At 40.7% G+C, this 16,682-nt stretch overlaps 1 protein-coding gene across 3 annotated transcripts in view; it reads right to left on the bottom strand.

Annotated features, from left to right (window-relative positions):
* Positions 1 to 7,665: 7,665 nt before the first annotated feature.
* LOC123512328 overlaps positions 7,666 to 16,682 on the bottom strand; it is a 16,094-nt gene continuing 7,077 nt past the window's right edge. For all 3 annotated transcript variants that reach the window (XM_045268663.1, XM_045268665.1, XM_045268664.1), the window contains exons 2-6: positions 15,290 to 15,443; positions 11,868 to 11,980; positions 10,310 to 10,445; positions 8,682 to 8,765; positions 7,666 to 8,121 (exon numbers count right to left, since the gene is read on the bottom strand). In XM_045268663.1, coding sequence (XP_045124598.1) covers positions 7,798 to 8,121; positions 8,682 to 8,765; positions 10,310 to 10,445; positions 11,868 to 11,980; positions 15,290 to 15,427 — 795 coding nt within the window. In that variant the 5' untranslated portion in view covers positions 15,428 to 15,443 and the 3' untranslated portion in view covers positions 7,666 to 7,797. The remainder of the gene's footprint in view (positions 8,122 to 8,681; positions 8,766 to 10,309; positions 10,446 to 11,867; positions 11,981 to 15,289; positions 15,444 to 16,682) is intronic.

Here is a 16,682-nt window from a genome sequence, read left to right as displayed (position 1 = left end):
CTCGTGCTGTCAATGATAGAGAGGCGGCTCACAAACGGTTCCGTAGCCATCCAACTGCTGAAACTCATGCCCTATATATTTCTGCCCGTAATCATGCCAAATCTATTCTCCAACTTACTAAAAACTCTTTCATCAATAGAAAATGTCAAAGTCTTTCCAATTCTAACTCCTCTCGAGATTTCTGGCATCTAGCCAATAATATCTCTAACAACTTTACTTCTTCGTCTTTCCCTCCTTTACTTCATCCAGATGGCTCTACAGCTGTCTCTTCTTTTTCTAAAGCTGAACTCTTCGCTCAAACCTTTGCTACCAACTCAACTTTGGATGATTCTGGGCATATTCCTCCTACTCCTCCACCCTCTGACTACTTCATCCCTAAAATTAAAATTCTTTATAAAGACGTTTTCCTGGCCCTCTCTGGCCTTGATTCTCGGAAGGCTTACGGTCCGGATGGAGTCCCTCCTGTTGTTCTCAAAACTGTGCTTCCGAACTCGCTCACTGCCTGGTCAAACTCTTTCATCTGTGTCTCTACTTCTATTTATCCTTCTTGCTGGAAGTTTGCTCACATTCAACCTGTCCCTAAAAAAGGTGACCACTCCAATCCTTCTAACTACCGCCCTATAGCTTTGATTTCCTGCCTTTCTAAAGCCTTTGAGTCTATCCTTAATAGGAAGATAATGAGGCATCTATCAGCTCACAACCTTCTCTCTGATTGCCAGTATGGTTTCCGTAAAGGCAGATCTACTGGTGATCTTCTTACTTTCCTAACTGAATCTTGGTCATCCTCTTTAGGGACTTCGGTGAAACCTTTGCTGTCGGCCTTGACATATCGAAAGCCTTCGATAGAGTCTGGCACAAATCTTTAATTTCTAAACTACCCTCCTACGGATTCTATCCTTCTCTCTGTACCTTCATCTCCAGTTTCCTTTCCGATCGTTCTATTGCTGCTGTAGTAGACGGTCACTGTTCTTCCCTAAAACTATCAACAGTGGTGTTCCACAGGGTTCTGTCCTATCACCCACTCTCTTTCTATTATTCATCAATGATCTCCTAAATCTGACTCAATGCCCTATCCACTCCTATGCTGATGATACCACCTGCATTATTCAACAGCGTTCAACAGACGCCCAACCCAACAACAATTAAATGACTCAAGGCGAGATGCTATAGGACGCCTAACTTCTGATCTTTCACTTGTTTCTGATTGGGGCAGAGAAAACCTGGTTTTGTTCAATGCCTCAAAACTCAATTTCTACAACTATCTACTCGACATAACCTTCCAGACAACTATCCTCTCTTCTTCAATAACACTCAACTTCCCTCTCCTCTACATTAAACACACTCGGTCTATCCTTCACTAAAAATCTAAACTGGAAATTTCACATCTCTACTCTTGCTAAATCAGCTTCCAAGAAGTTAGGTGTCCTATGGCGTCTTCGTCCATTTTTCTCTCCTCCCAGCTGCTTGCTCTGTACAAGGGCCTTATCCGCCCGTGTATGGAGTATGGCTCTCATGTCTGGGGATCCACACACACAGCTTTACTAAACAAGGTGGAATCTAAAGCTTTTCGTCTTATCAACTCTTCTCCTCTAACTGACTGTCTTGATTCTTTAAGTCACCGCCGCAATGTTGCATCTTTATCTGTCTTCTACCGCTGTTTTCATGCTGTCTGCTCTTCTGAACTTGCTAACTGCATGCCTTCCCCTCCTGCGGCCTCGCTGCACAAGACTCTCTACTTCTTCTCATCCCTATTCTGTCCATCTTCCTAATGCAAGAGTTAACCAGTATCTTCACTCCTTCATTCCCTACACTGGTAAACTCTGGAACTCTCTACCTGTGTCTGTATTTCCACCTGCCTATGACTTAAACTCTTTCAAAAGAGGAGTGTCAAGACACCTCTTACGTTAACTGGACCCTCCTTTTAGATTTTTTGTTTTTTCTTTTTACTTTTCTGGCAACCAGCTACTTTCCTCTTAACAGGGCCTGGCAACCAGCGAGGCAAGTCCAGACAACAGTTTTTTTTTCCAACACTTTGTTTTCCCTTGGCACAGTGTTTCTCTGCTGGATGACACCTGTGTGCCTATCACGCATGACAAACTCCTCTCGTCAGTCAAGTTGGGCAAATCAACAGCTCCTGGCAAGGATGGCATCACTTATGATATCCTCAATACTCTCCTGGAGGTAAAGGTAGACAACCCTATCGTGAATTTATTTAATATGTCTTTCACTGCAGGCAAGCTTCCCCAGTCTTGGAAAACAGCCATCATCATCCCAATCCCCAAAGGTAATGGCACCTTTCGCCCTATTTCTCTCACCAGCTGTCTGTGCAAGATGATGGAACGGGTAATATTGCACAGGCTTCAGGAAGTCTCTTCAAGCCGTCCACTATGTTCGAGACCTCTGTCTGCCACGGCTAGCACTACTTTGGCTGCTAGCCAACATGGGCTTGGGGGCTGGCATTCCAGTCCTAAGAATGTTCTATATATCTGTCTTACGGTCCCTTATTGATTATGCCGCCCCTGTTTTAATACAGTTTAGTGTCACCAAACTCTGTCCCCTGGAACTTGTTCAGAATGAAACCATGTGGATAATCTTGGGATGCCCCAGGACTGCACGGATTGAAGCCTTCAGAGTTGAACTGTACCTGCCGAGTATTATGTGTAGGGTACAGGAAATTACTTTTCGCACAATTAGTCAGATGCTATGCACGGGCTCTGACTCTAAAGGGATCACTTGACCCCCCTGTATCATGATCCTCGCACTCCTACAACATCATACCTCTCCATAAGAATGTATATTTCTTTATTGACAGTCAGGCTGCATTGTACGCCCTTCAATCCACCTCCCCCTTGGACTTTGATCTAGTTAATAAGTGTCTTGATCTCATCCACGCCCTAGAAGGTGCTGGTGCCACGATCCATTTGATCTGGATACCCTCTCATGTGGGTATCCCACTAAATGAAAAAGCAGACCACCGTGCTCAGTGTGCCGTACAAGATGACACAATGGACCCTGGCACTGAGTACACTCTGGGTTATGTTAAGAGTAGCATTAAGGACTTTGTACAAAATAGCATTAGTGATCAGTCGGAGCTTTGTTGCCATAGGGGCAGTAGCACTAGTCTTCACTATGCACGTGTCTCCCAGAGCTGTGCTTACACCTACGGGAGACACACTGCATCACATGACAGGGTGGCAATGAGGCTCAGATTAGGCTATAAATACTTTTGGGAAGTCAGTGCTTCTCCTGATGTGTGCTGTGTGCTGTGTGCTGCACCAAGGGGGGACACTCTGCATCATTATATCATGGAATGTCCTCTCATTGCTAAATTTAGGCCACAAGGTCAACATGACTTATATAGCCTCATTGACTATTTCTTAGACTCAGCCACACTTAGGGATATACTCAGGGAATATCCTCAGTTTGCTCCCAGACTGTAGGATGTTTATGCAATAAGGTGTGCAATATCTGTACTTATTTATTGAAATACTTGTATTTTTGTTATGTATATTGTTTAGTGTTATATTTTTTGATACTTTAACCTTAAGTCTTTGCCCAGGGGGTAGGTGGCAAGGCCCATCCTCCTCCTTTGTTGTAATTATTTATTAATTCAACAATAAATGTATCTCTCTCTCTCTCTCTCTCTCTCTCTCTCTCTCTCTCTCTCTCTCTCTCTCTCTCTCTCTCTCTCTCTCTTTATAGGTTTGATTTAGAATGATATGTGATTTCATGTCACTGTTCGTTGGAAAAGCATCAGTCACTGAAATTTTACTTCACTATTTGTTCCTTGCCATGCAATAAACGAGAAAAAGTAATCTTTTTGTTATAATTTCTCCCGGAAACTTCCTGCTGTATTTCTTTCAATATTGTAACTATTTCGCCTTAACACCGTTGATAACAGGTCTACATGACATATTTAGGAAACTATAATGTGGTTTACATAAGTTAAACCATCTTTCTTAGTTTTCCTCTAGTAATGAAAAAAGAAAAGCGGCAGTTTTCCATTGTTTTCACGGGAGAGGGCAATGTTTTGGGCTTCACTTTTTGAGTACAGCGGGATATGCACGCGGCGTCTTCATCAATATAACCTTGGGTGTATCACTATGGTGAAACAGTAATGCATTACGAAGATATTACCGTAAGCGAAGGTGGCGTACATAGTGTTGACGGTATATGTGTGTTGCCGTTGTTTAAAAAAAAAAAAAAGATTTGGGGAAGGGGGATGTAACATATTTAACAAACTGAATTATAATTTACTGCATTAACTCAGATAAATGAACACATTATTTTGCGAATGTAAGAGGAGGAACCACATAAAGTCTATTTCTGAAGATTTTAGTTTTAGTATTTTTATTTATTTATTTATTTATTTATTTTATTTATTTATTTTTTTTTTTTTTTTGCAAGAAACAAAAGCATATTATAGGCGGGATCACACGGCTCATGTAGCACCAGCTTTAGGATGTGCTTCACTCCTCACCCACCACGGGTATGGCGCCTCTCCACCCTAATGCACCGCCCAGCAAGGGAATGGAATGCGACAGGACAGTGGAGTGCATGTAGAGTGTTGAGGTGCAGGGTGACAGGCATAGAGTAGCCAGGGGCTCCTCCTTCCATCATCTTCACTGTTATCCATTGTTAGCGTAGTTCGGCTTATATGTAAAGGCTCCACAGTACTCTGCATAAATACGAGGTGTCCCGTGAGTTCAGGTACATATTTTGGGTTTCGATAGTTCAAGTAATTCTAAGTCGAAAATACTCTATACACATATACTGTGTTTTGCTTTAACTGCGAGAAATTAATGTTGAAGTTTTGTGCAGCGGGTTTTGCTCCCTCAGAGTCGGTTATCGAGCATCTTCCCCCGTATCCACACCCCCGGCGCGCTGCGTACTCGAATATTGCCTCGCGTCATTGAAGACATCATTATTTTGTGTAATGTACGCAGTCGGAGCCTTACAGGAAACAGTAAGCAAGTGACTAGTTAAATTTATTATTGCGTTAGTGAAGAAAATGTACAGGTAAGGAACCAATACAGTGGTTGTTCAGTGCTACTTTTTAAATATACATATCAGCTCACCCCCTTCCTGACGACTGCCCGGTATCCGCACTAACGTTCCTTTAGATAACATGATATTCTAAGGGATGTCAAACTGTTTTGCTCTGTGAATTGTGCTGGTTTATGTATTTGTAATTATATAATTGTATTGATAGTGGGGCTTTGTGTTGTCATTTGGATTACACTGTTGAGCTGCTTTCCCACAAAATGCATATCATCATGAATGTCCTTACAAGAATATCATAACAATATGAATGTTACTGAGTGTGAGAGGGACCCTGTAACAAAACACTCGCGTGGCTTTGGGAGTCAGCTGATGGCGAGGACTGTCAACTGATGTCAAAAAGTCAGCTGTATGTGGTGAACGGGCAACTGTTGCAGAAAATTTTTCCTTCTTCTATTTATAATATTCCTCCCTTTTGGTGACCTCTGTAGCTGAGGCTGTGACCTGATTTTTGCTTCTCTATACATAAGAATGTAAAATAACATATAGCCATAGCAACAATATTATGTATAAGGTTAAGAATCATTTAGTGTCATTGCTGCCTTTTGATGACAGTATATTTAGAGAACAAAGAATAAGACGTTCATTAACTACCAGTATTATTCGCTGCTGAACTCATTGACATACTCTGCCACAGAAACATATGTCTTATAAATGGTGAGGGCTTATGGGAAGGACGAAAAGCCAGTTTGAATTTTGGCATTTATTGAATGAGTGAAAACTTTGTCTATTATCATTATAGAGGGTTACTACTGTTTTAATTGAGTTTGTGTTTAGTTCATTTACCATCAGTTTGGTATAAGCTGAAGGTACTTCGTGCATGTTATTTGAAGGTGGAAGAGTATTTGTGGGTTAATGGATGATTGTGTGGCTGTGCAGTGTTCACTGCCAGTGACAGCGTTGGTGACACGGACAACCATGCCACCAGGAACAGTTCACGGAAGTGATTTATTGATCTAACTCATTATTTCACGGTGCTGCCATGTGATAATTTTTTTAGGGTTTTTTTTTATATATTTCTATTGTTACTCGGTCAGGAAATATTTTTTATTCGGAGGATAACACTCAATTTGTGGTAAAATAGAATTCATAAAGCATTCATGTTTAGCTATCCTTTCCAAAAACACACTTCCGAAATTATATACATAGTGTATAATTTGTATAAGACCCAAAGTGAGGTCTTGTTCCCCCAAAGAGAGAGAGAGAGAGAGTAATTCATCTCGGTAATTCACCTCGGTCGTCTGCTGGTCACCCAGCCAGTCTTCCCCATTACGGAGCGAGCTCAGAGCTCATAGACCGATCTGAATGAGTGTGTGTGTGTGTGTGTGTGTGTGTGATCAGTTTCTCCTTTGTGACTGGATTCAAGCATAGGTATTGGTAATGATGCAAATAGGTATTATGTTCTAGGTAAGTTGTTGGTGAAGGTATTGTACAACCCAAGTGTAAAATACTAAGTATATTTAATGTTTTACAATGTTTTTCTACTATGTACTGTTTCGAACGTGTCGAGTTACAGTTCTGAATAACTTGTTAATCTAAACTTATGTATTGATCAGTGATTTTGTATGGAAAAATGTTTATATAGGGGTGTCTTGATTCTGTATGGTATATGTGGATGTATTCATTTTATGGATTGCTTTATATGAACCCTCTGTATGGTAATTGGTATACTGTACGTGGCGATGGTGATCCGTTAGACACGGTGACGTCATATTCACTGACCAATCACCAGCCGCCTGGTCAATCTTAGGCCCAGGGAGCTGGTCGTGCTGTGGAGTCAGTGTATGGGAACAGTTCAGAAAGTGGTGAAGGGTTACCTGATGTTTCTTGTTGGCGAATTGATTCGGTGAGTTAGCACTGAATACGATTTATAGGAATAATCTCATATATACAATTGAATATCAACTTACATCCAAAAATGTCATGTGATAGTGGGATAGGCGGAATAACCGTCAGGATTGTTTTATTTCAGTATCTGTCGTTTGGCTGCCTGGTTGTTTGGTTGGTTCCCGCTTGCAAGCCCAGTTACCACAGTAAAAGGTGTGTATTTATGTAAATGAATAGTGGTTGTCTTAATGAACTTCTTTTGTACACAAGAGCAAATTTAGGTATCCAGTTTGATACATACACTACAGCTTAGTGTTTAACGAGTCAACGATTTGCTACATTACCTCGCGTTTACTCTTACACTACATTGCAGAATAAGTTTGAATATTTAGTTTCGTTTTACTTTTTCTTAATGTGTTCCGTGTGTGCTACAGTTCACACTATTTTTTTCTATTGAGGGTAGTCAGTCTATATGGTGCATCCTGGGCTGGGACGGCAACATCCTTGTTCCGAAGAAGACATGACAGTAGCCTTCCTGGTAAACAGGGAGGGAAGTAGTACTTACATAAGGGTTTGAGTTGAAGATACTGAAAGTTTAAGTCCACATTATTAAATCGCCCATTCCTTGAAGAGCTCTACCATGTAGAAAATTGTACAAATTGTAACATTTATTTGAGAATGCGCACAGTGATTGACTCTTAAAGACTGTGAATGAAAGAGAAAAGTTTGTCGTAATTTCATCTAGACTTTTTGCATATAAAGATTAATGAAAGAGGGTTTTCTTTGTAAATAATTTACTTAAATATACATAGGAAGCAATGAAGCCGTTGGAATTCATATATAAGCAATGATATGTGATCTTTGTGTGATGTTCATTAGAATGGTAAAAATTCAGCATCATCCTCATAACTAAGAGGCATCAATACCACCACCACCACCACCTTCCACAGGGGTGGTAGTGGAGGTGAGCGGTGTTGGAGAAGGTTTAGGTGGCATCTGGGTGGACATTGCAGCAGTACTGGTGGTAAAAGTAGCGGAAGTGATGGTGGAAGTGTTTTCTGTAACACAACGTTCCTTGCTGCGACGTTTGTGTTTCTCTCGGCTCTTATGTTTGTGTTTCTCTTTGCTGCGGTGCTTCCCTGACTGACGACTTGATTTCCCACCATTGCAGCGTCTCTCCCAGCTCTTACCTCGGTGCTTCTTTCTGCCTCTTCCTCCACGCGACTCTCTCCTCTGCAGGGTGTGGCATTCATTGTTTATTAATCTAAACGCATTACAAATACTAAAATGCTTGACATGGTTACAGAATCATATGTCTCACTTTGAAGGATAATGAAATTAACTACAGTAATTAACATTTGAACTTAGTGAAAAACACAATAAACTATCTATATTGTATACTATTGCGTTTTTTTTTTATTCCAAACATGATATTGTTGCCATATGGAAGGTACATAGACTGATCTCAAGAAAAGAGATCACTAAAAAAAAAGGAAACATGTTTTTATAACCCTATTAAATCGTTATGTTTTTTAAATCCAATAAAGGGAACATTTAGCAAAAGTTACGACTGAAGTCTTATGGTGTCGAAATAACTTTTTTCCATATTTAGTCTTTCTTAATAATCTACAAGTATCTGTAACCAGGACTTGACAAAAAGCAACAAATGTATTATTTATGTAATTTATTTATCTATTTATATTCATCTATTTATTGTAATAATATTTACATACACACAATATCAGAGCCAGTGATGTTCAACCTTTACGTGGATTGAGGTGCCACACACTTACCTTCATACTCTTTTTGGCCTTTCTGTCTTGACGGATGAGGACTTGTGTCGCGGTCTCATTTAGTGCGGTGGCGGCGAGCCTGTGCTAAACAGTGCAGGTAAATGCCACATATTAATAGGCCCAATCAAGAGGTTAGTGGAGGCGATGCTTGTGAATCATGCAGTGGCAGGGCACATTATTTCATGCAGGTTGGTGTGAGATAGTTAATGGATTAGGGAGCATCATCGTTTAATCAGTTATCTAGAAGTGCATGCTAATCCTTATATTAGTGATACCTTGATCTTTATATTACACTACATCTTCTTACGTTTCATATTTTTACATTGATAGTAACTTGTTTTTATATGTTGTGTGCGTGCGTGCACCCTCGCGCACACTTAAAGCTGCGCGCGCGCGCACACACACACACACACACACACACACACACACACACACACACACCAGGAAGAACAAGAGTAGTATACCTCTTTAGGCCATTATGAGGTTGCCTTTGATGAACCACATTAATGTAAAATGAGTAGAAGACGTAGGGTAATAAAGGTGGATGAGTGACATTCACGAAGTTGAGGATGTGGCAACAAAGTGCTGGCTGGTGACATTATGGGTCCAACCTGTGGCATGCTGGAACAACACATTATAAGGGTAAAGCATGCTGGTTGGATGGCTAGTTACCTTTCACATGCAACCAATGGCCTTTGTTAGTAATGAAATGGATTCCCAAACCATTCTTACACATTTCTTACCTCCAATGGCATCATGAAGACAATTTTTGCAACCCAATGTTAACTTACTGCTTATCATTCACATGCAACAAAAAAATTACTCTCAGGATACTCTTTCTTTTCATCTTCACAATATCAAGCTACTTTCTCACCACCATGCAAAAGTCCCGTGACAACTTTAGTCTGCAAGAAATTAACCTGTTTTTAATATCAGTACGTAATTATAACTTTTATTTCTGAACCTTAAACCTGTCTTTCAAATCAACAATAAACACAGGTTTTATCAATTCTGGAGTTCGCTTGCTTGTCTTGTCTTGCGCATTGATAGTCCAGTGAAGAGACTGATACTGCAGTATTCTCTCCTCACTTGTTACCATTACCAAGACACTGACTGACTTTTACAGATCGAGGAGTAAAGTAAACTGATAAAGAATAAAAGTTGAATACAAAAGGAAAATGCTTAAAGACAGGTTATTAAGTGAAAGGTTAGAACAGTAAGTTAATTGAAAAGTGCAAATGATTTCAATGATAATGTATATCGTTAAGGTGTGAGCTATTTACAATTTGTTAGTTAGATTAGGCATGAATTCAAAGGAGACAAAAAGTTGATAGAGGTTATAGATTCAGTAAGAAAAAAAGTAGATATGCAATTCTACCCACTACTTTCTTTATTATATTGATGTTTATCGTTAAGATGTGGGCTATGTACACTTTATTAAGCTATACACACTTTATTTCAAGATAGGTAGATTAGGATTTGGATAAGTTAGATTTACCACTAAAAAATAGGTAGGTATAAGACTGTGTGTGTATATTTAGAGCATGATACCTCCTTTACAATGCCTAAATTCACTAAATCCACCACACTAGCTACATTCATTACTTCCACCTGGCCAAACTTCTCACCTGTCGCCTGTTTCTGCGGGAGTGGCGGCGCGTGGTGGTGGTAGGCGGATCCAGTCCCGGGTCAAGCTCCGGCGGTAGGGTTCTGTCATACCAGCCCTCGCGTACCCTGTCTCCGTGTTGCAATTTGTACAACAGCCTGGGGTTCGGAAAGTTACCGGGATTTACTAGGGATTTCACAGCCGCATCAGTGTTTTGTATCTTAAATCATTTGGTTGCGCTAGTTTTGAGAGAGAGAGAGAGAGAGAGAGAGAGAGAGAGAGAGAGAGAGAGAGAGAGAGAGAGAGAGATATGTTAGATTGTTTTGGAATGTATGTGTTGTTGGTATGAAAAAAAATAGCCCTAGTACTAGTAATATAAAAGAGAAAACTTAGAACTTCAATACCAGAGAGAGAGAGAGAGAGAGAGAGAGAGAGATTGGGGAGGGTAGGCTGCTGTAATTGCGGTGTGAGCGCGATGTTTAGGTCAATGGACTGATGTGTGGATAGACGACAATGAAACCCTTGTGCTGTGGTGACTGTTGACATGGAGAGAGGCTGAGTGACGTTGCGAGACTCTACTTGGGCAGACAAGGATAAGTGTGTGTGTGTGTGTGTGTGTGTGTGTGTGTAGATTCACCTATTCACTTAGGTCATATACTGGTCACTCAGCCAGTCGTTGCTCTACTGAAAGTGCTTAGAACTCCTACTGACCAATCTTCAGGTGTGTGTGTGTGTGTGTGTGTGTGTGTGTGTGTGTGTGTGTGTGTGTGCTAATTGTAAACGTGTCATGCGTGTCATTATCCTATTACTGTAATTATAGTGTACTTATTACCATAGTGTACATAATCATTATAGTTTACTCGCTCTTGGATGGAGCATATGTGTTGTGGGGATGGGGGTAGAGCGGAATGCACCTTCGGCAAAAGAAAAGGACCCATAATTTTTTATTTAATCTGGAAAGAATCGAGAAACAAATATTTTTTTTTCACCATCCCATTTCCCAACATTTTTTTTTTATCCCATCTGGCTTTATTACTCATTTCTTTACTTTTTCTGTGTATTTTTTATTTATTTTATTTTATACACTAGCGTGGGTGGAGCATGACAAAGTATCTATATGTCTTTCATAATGACTGAGGGAATTTAGGGAAGGGTCAAGTTATTGGTGGTCGTGATGGTGGTGGTGGGTGTGCCTGAAGGGGAGGGGGGTATGTTCACCGCATCTTCGCTCCTCTGTATCCTTATTTGATTATTTTCTTGTGTGTGTGTGTGTGTGTGTGTGTGTGTGTGTGTTAATACATGTTTTATCTATCTATTTGTTTAATGTATCTTGTTTTTTATCTAGGTTTTGCTAACTGTTTTCTTTCAATTACTATCTCTCTCTCTCTCTCTCTCTCTCTCTCTCTCTCTCTCTCTCTCTCTCTCTCTCTCTCGTTCAATTTGTTGTTTATATTCATGTATACCAAATAATATTATCTCCTCCTCCTCCTCCTGCTCCTCCTCCTCGTGCTACTGCTGTTGCTGCTGCTCCTCCTCCTCCTCCTGCTGCTGCTGCTCCTCCGCCTCCTCCTCCTCCTTACCGTGAGAGCTGGTCGTCCTCCTCTCCAGACTCAAGCATCACGTCGTTGTAGTCGTTGTGTCGCTGCAACAAGTCGTCCATGCGCGCTATTGTGTCCTTGAGCGACCAACCATCCTAAAAAATACAAAGAATCTCTCTCTCTCTCTCTCTCTCTCTCTCTCTCTCTCTCTCTCTCTCTCTCTCATATACTGCAGTTTGTTTCATTACTGCGTCTTTTCTATCAATATTCTCTTAAATAAAATAAAGAAAAAAGATGTATAAAGCGTGTTTGTAATGTGTTTTCAAAATGTAAAAAAAAAAGATATATAGTTTTCAATCCAGCTAAAAAAGTTGTGTGGTTATGAATTTATATTATATTGAAATAAGCCACAATAAAAACACCAGAATTACGACTCAAGTTAAAAAAAAATATATATATATAATGAATACACAAAAGTCGGATAAAAAAAAGAATAAAGGAAATGCTGATTGACTACGTGACTGCTTCTCTCTCTCTCTCTGGGAAGTCCAAAGGAGGAGCATTCTTGAACACTTCCTTAGTAATCTGCGTTTGAAAATAAAGAATAACCAGTAAAAACTTGTAAAACCGCCTTGACTAGCCTAGCCTCGCCTCTCATAGCCTAGCCTGCCAGAGGTCTTTCCTATCATGACGAGGCATTTCTCCACTTGTGCAGAGTTGTGCCGCCTGGTGTGTGTGTGTCTGTCTTGTAATTGCATAGTCTCATTCTCCGCTTCCAAAACTTTCCACTGTTATTGTTGTTGCTGTTATGTTTTTTCTTCTGTCTTTCTCATCCTCCTCCTTCTCTTCCTCGTCATCGTCCTTGTTCTCTTCCTCTTCCTCTTATTCGCCTTCGTTCTCGTCCTCCTCCTACCCCTCCTTTTCATTTTCATCATCACCAGTATCATAATTTTCTTCTTTTTCTTGTTCGTGTTTTCTTCTGTTCTTCCTGTTCTTGTTTTCCCTCTTTTTTCTTCTCCTTTCTTTTCTGTATTTTTGATATTCTTCATTATCATTATTATCCTCATCGTCATTAACAGCACCACCACCAACCAACCATCTCTACACTGGCTGTCAGATACCAATCTAATCTATTCCATACAAATCCAATCCAGCAAAAACTGCCATTGACATCTTCATCTGTATCTGCATGTAGTAAACCCGATATGTTGCCCTTCACTTGTAGATCTAAACCACATCTCTCTAAATATTCCGTCCCTAACTTTCCCTTATTTTCGCTATGGAACACTATATGAGGAATTATTGATCACTGATGTACTCGAGTCTTCACCACGAGCTTGTTAAGAAATTGTTAAGGCAGGTTCATTTGAAGATTCGTATTCTTACTCAAATGAGGCGTGGAATGGAACTTTTTCATTTTTGGAGGTAATGTTTCAGAGAGAGAGAGAGAGAGAGAGAGAGTACTGAAGTTGTTGTGGAGAGATTTCATGACTGTGTTGGGACTGTATCCTTGTATCTGTCTACATCCGAGGCTCGGTTGATTGGCAATAGTAAAGTAAGCAGTGCCATACTTCACTATCTTAGCAGTGTTCCTTTCCTAGCTTAGGTTATACAGTCTTGTGCAGATGCTGCTTCAATAGAATCTCTTGAATCAGGCATACCAATCCTATTTCCTACAAAGTAACTTCTTATAAACTTTCTTTTCTATATTATATCAATCTTATCTTCCAACCAACACACACACACACACACACACACACACACACACACACACACACACACACACACACACACACATATATATATATATATATATATATATATATATATATATATATATATATATATATATATATATATATATATATATATATATATATATATATATATATGTGTGTGTGTGTGTGAATGCCGAAGAAAATGTAAAAGCGTGTGTAGCTTAAAAAGAAGACTGTTTAAGCCATGACGCACGTACGTATGTCATCGGGCCTCACATGATGTCATCGGTTGGGAAGAAGATAAATGCTTTGTTCTCTCGTAAAGACTATATTGTCAAAGGCCACAGAGATGATACGTCGAATTCTATTGATTTGTTTATGTTTAACGAAAAATACTTAACTATTAAAGAATACGTTAATAAATAGATATATTTGCTGTATAACTACCACTATAACCTGTTGAAATCAATAGAGACGTGGTTGAAATGCAGCCCCTTATGTATCCCTGTTAAAGTGTTAGCCAGTGTGTTGAGGTAATGACATGTTCTTTGGCCTTCGTTTAACCCAGCCACGAGTCCCACTAACATAAAAGTGTACAAGGGAGGGAGAAAGGAATAGTTAAACATTGACATACAACCGCTTATGTTTTCCTGTCAAGATGTTAGCCAGTGTGTTGTGGTACTGTACTTATTATCTTTGTTAGCCCTTCCTTTAACACACTCAAGTCACAGCTAGAATGGAGAAAGGAGAGAAATAGATAAAACACTGGCAATCCAGCCCCCTTATGTTTCCCTATTAAGATGTTAGCCAGTGTGTTGTGGTACTACTGATTTTATCTTAAGTTTGCCTCGAATCCCACAAACATGTAGTAAGTAAGTAAGTAAGTAAGTGGATGGAGAAAGGAGAGAGGAATAAATAAAATACTGGCAGCACAGCCCCTTATGTTTCCCTATTAAGATGTTTGCCAGTGTGTTGCAGTACTAGCCTATATCTATATCTATCTATCTATCATCTGTCTGTCATCATCGTTAACCCCTCCTTTTAATCCCATCCACGACTCGGAAAGCTACTGAAATGAGATGAGACCAAATACAGACTTTGTTTCCTAGCGTGATGGTACTGGCTTAACCCTCCTTCCCTCACCCATGACACGCACACATTCCTCCCGAGATGAGTGAGGAAGGTGACGCTGGCTTGTCTTGTAGTGGGACTTTCAGGGACTAATGTAAAAACTTCCTTTGAACCTTTCCTGATATTGTCTTATCACCGTCAACAAGCATCAGTCCCATTCTTCTGCTGTCCTTTACGTGTTTGTGTCTTTTTCTTTGTAAACCTGTCATTAATCTCTCTCTCTCTCTCTCTCTCTCTCTCTCTCTCTCTCTCTCTCCTTTTAACAATCAGTTTTGTCTATCGTGTTTTTTTTTTTTTCATTTTCTCCGCTCTGCCGTGTTTAATAACCTGATTTCCTTCACCTCTCTCTCTCTCTCTCTCTCTCTCTCTCTCTCTCTCTCTCTCTCTCTCTCTCTCTCTCTCTCTCTCTCTCTCTCTCCATTTTATCATGTTTCTTCATCCTTACAATCTCTCTCTCTCTCTCTCTCTCTCTCTCTCTCTCTCTCTCTCTCTCTCTCTCTCTCTCTCTCTCCATTTTATCGCATTATTTCTTCATACTTATAATCTCTCTCTCTCTCTCTCTCTCTCTCTCTCTCTCTCTCTCTCTCTCTCTCTCTCTCTCTCTCTCTTTCGTACCGGGGAGGGGGTGGTGGTGATGATGTCCCTGGCTTGGTGGGGCAGGATGAAGGAGGGATTGGGTCGTGGGCGTGCGGGCGGGACACTCGCGAGGGACAGGACCAGAAGGACCGCCGCCGTGCCCCGCCACCCCGCCATTGTATCCTGAAGGACCCTGTAAGAATGGAGAAAAAACGTGTTAAATGTGATAGAAAGAGTGAGAGGAGATAAAAAAAAAAAAATACGTGTGAGTGACATTTCAGTGTTGATAATGTACTGGTGTGTGTGTGTGTGTGTGTGTGTGTGTGTGTGTGTGTATATGACATTTGAGTGTGATAATGTAATGTGTGTGTGTGTGTGTGTGTGTGTGTGTGTGTGTGTGTGTGTGTATCCTGTTTTTTTTTTTTTTTTTTTTTGTGTGTGTGTGCGCGCGCACACACGCGCTAGACGACCTCAATATCCTATAAAATCTTACATTTCCATTTTCCGTTTCAAATTTTTCTCCATTTCATTCCTTTACCAACATTTTTTTTTTCATATAACAACTAAAAAGAAAATAATATCCGCCATATGACCTCATTTGCGTGACACCGTATATCAATCAACCAATCTTGGCCATTAGGACATGAATCGTTATTTCAACATATCCTATTACCCTTTTAAGGACACCAGTATAAATGTACCGTTTCTTGGGGGTGTAATCGTGTTTCTTAAGGACATTTGGGGCAGAGGTGAGGGTGGGTGAGTCTCTGGGGAAGCTGGAATGAGGTTACATGGGTGGGGATGAGGCTGAATACTTGTCTGTGTGGCTGGATGGTTGTCAGGGAGTGTGTGTGGCTGTCTAAATGGCTGTCACCGTGTAGAAGTGTTGTGAAGTGAGGTTAACTGTATGTCTGTGGTAGGTGAGAGGAGGTAAGGTTAGATGAGTGTTTTGTGTCTGGGTGACTGGATGGGTGGGGTTGGATTAAGATGAGTGGATATGATATTGAGTAGAGGGATGAGGCTGGGTGTTTCTGGGTGGCTGGGTGAGGGGAGTAAGTCTGGATGGGTATTTGGGGTGGAGTTTCTGGATGGCTGGGTGAGTGGAGTGAGATTGGATGAGTGTTTTGGTGGTTAAGTGATAGGGTGAATGGAATGAGGCTGGGTAGGTTGGGTGATGGTTAAGTGAGGCTGGATTGAGTTTCTGTGTGATTGGGTGGATGGAGTGAGGCAGGATGAGTGTCTGTGTGGTGAAGTGAGACTGGGTGAGTGTAGAGAGAGTGTGTGGGTGTCTGGGTGGCGTTTCTGTATGGTTGGGTGGAGCTGGTGGGAGGCTGGGAGGGTTTAGTGAAGGTGCATTGCATGAGATGGCCTAGTCCGGGGCAGCAGGTACAACAGGGCACTTACTGACTACACTCGTGACGCAACACAACAC

This window comes from Portunus trituberculatus, chromosome 33, assembly GCF_017591435.1.
Source record: "Portunus trituberculatus isolate SZX2019 chromosome 33, ASM1759143v1, whole genome shotgun sequence".
NCBI classification, from domain to species: domain Eukaryota; kingdom Metazoa; phylum Arthropoda; class Malacostraca; order Decapoda; family Portunidae; genus Portunus; species Portunus trituberculatus.
This window is presented reverse-complemented; position numbering and strand designations above follow the sequence as displayed.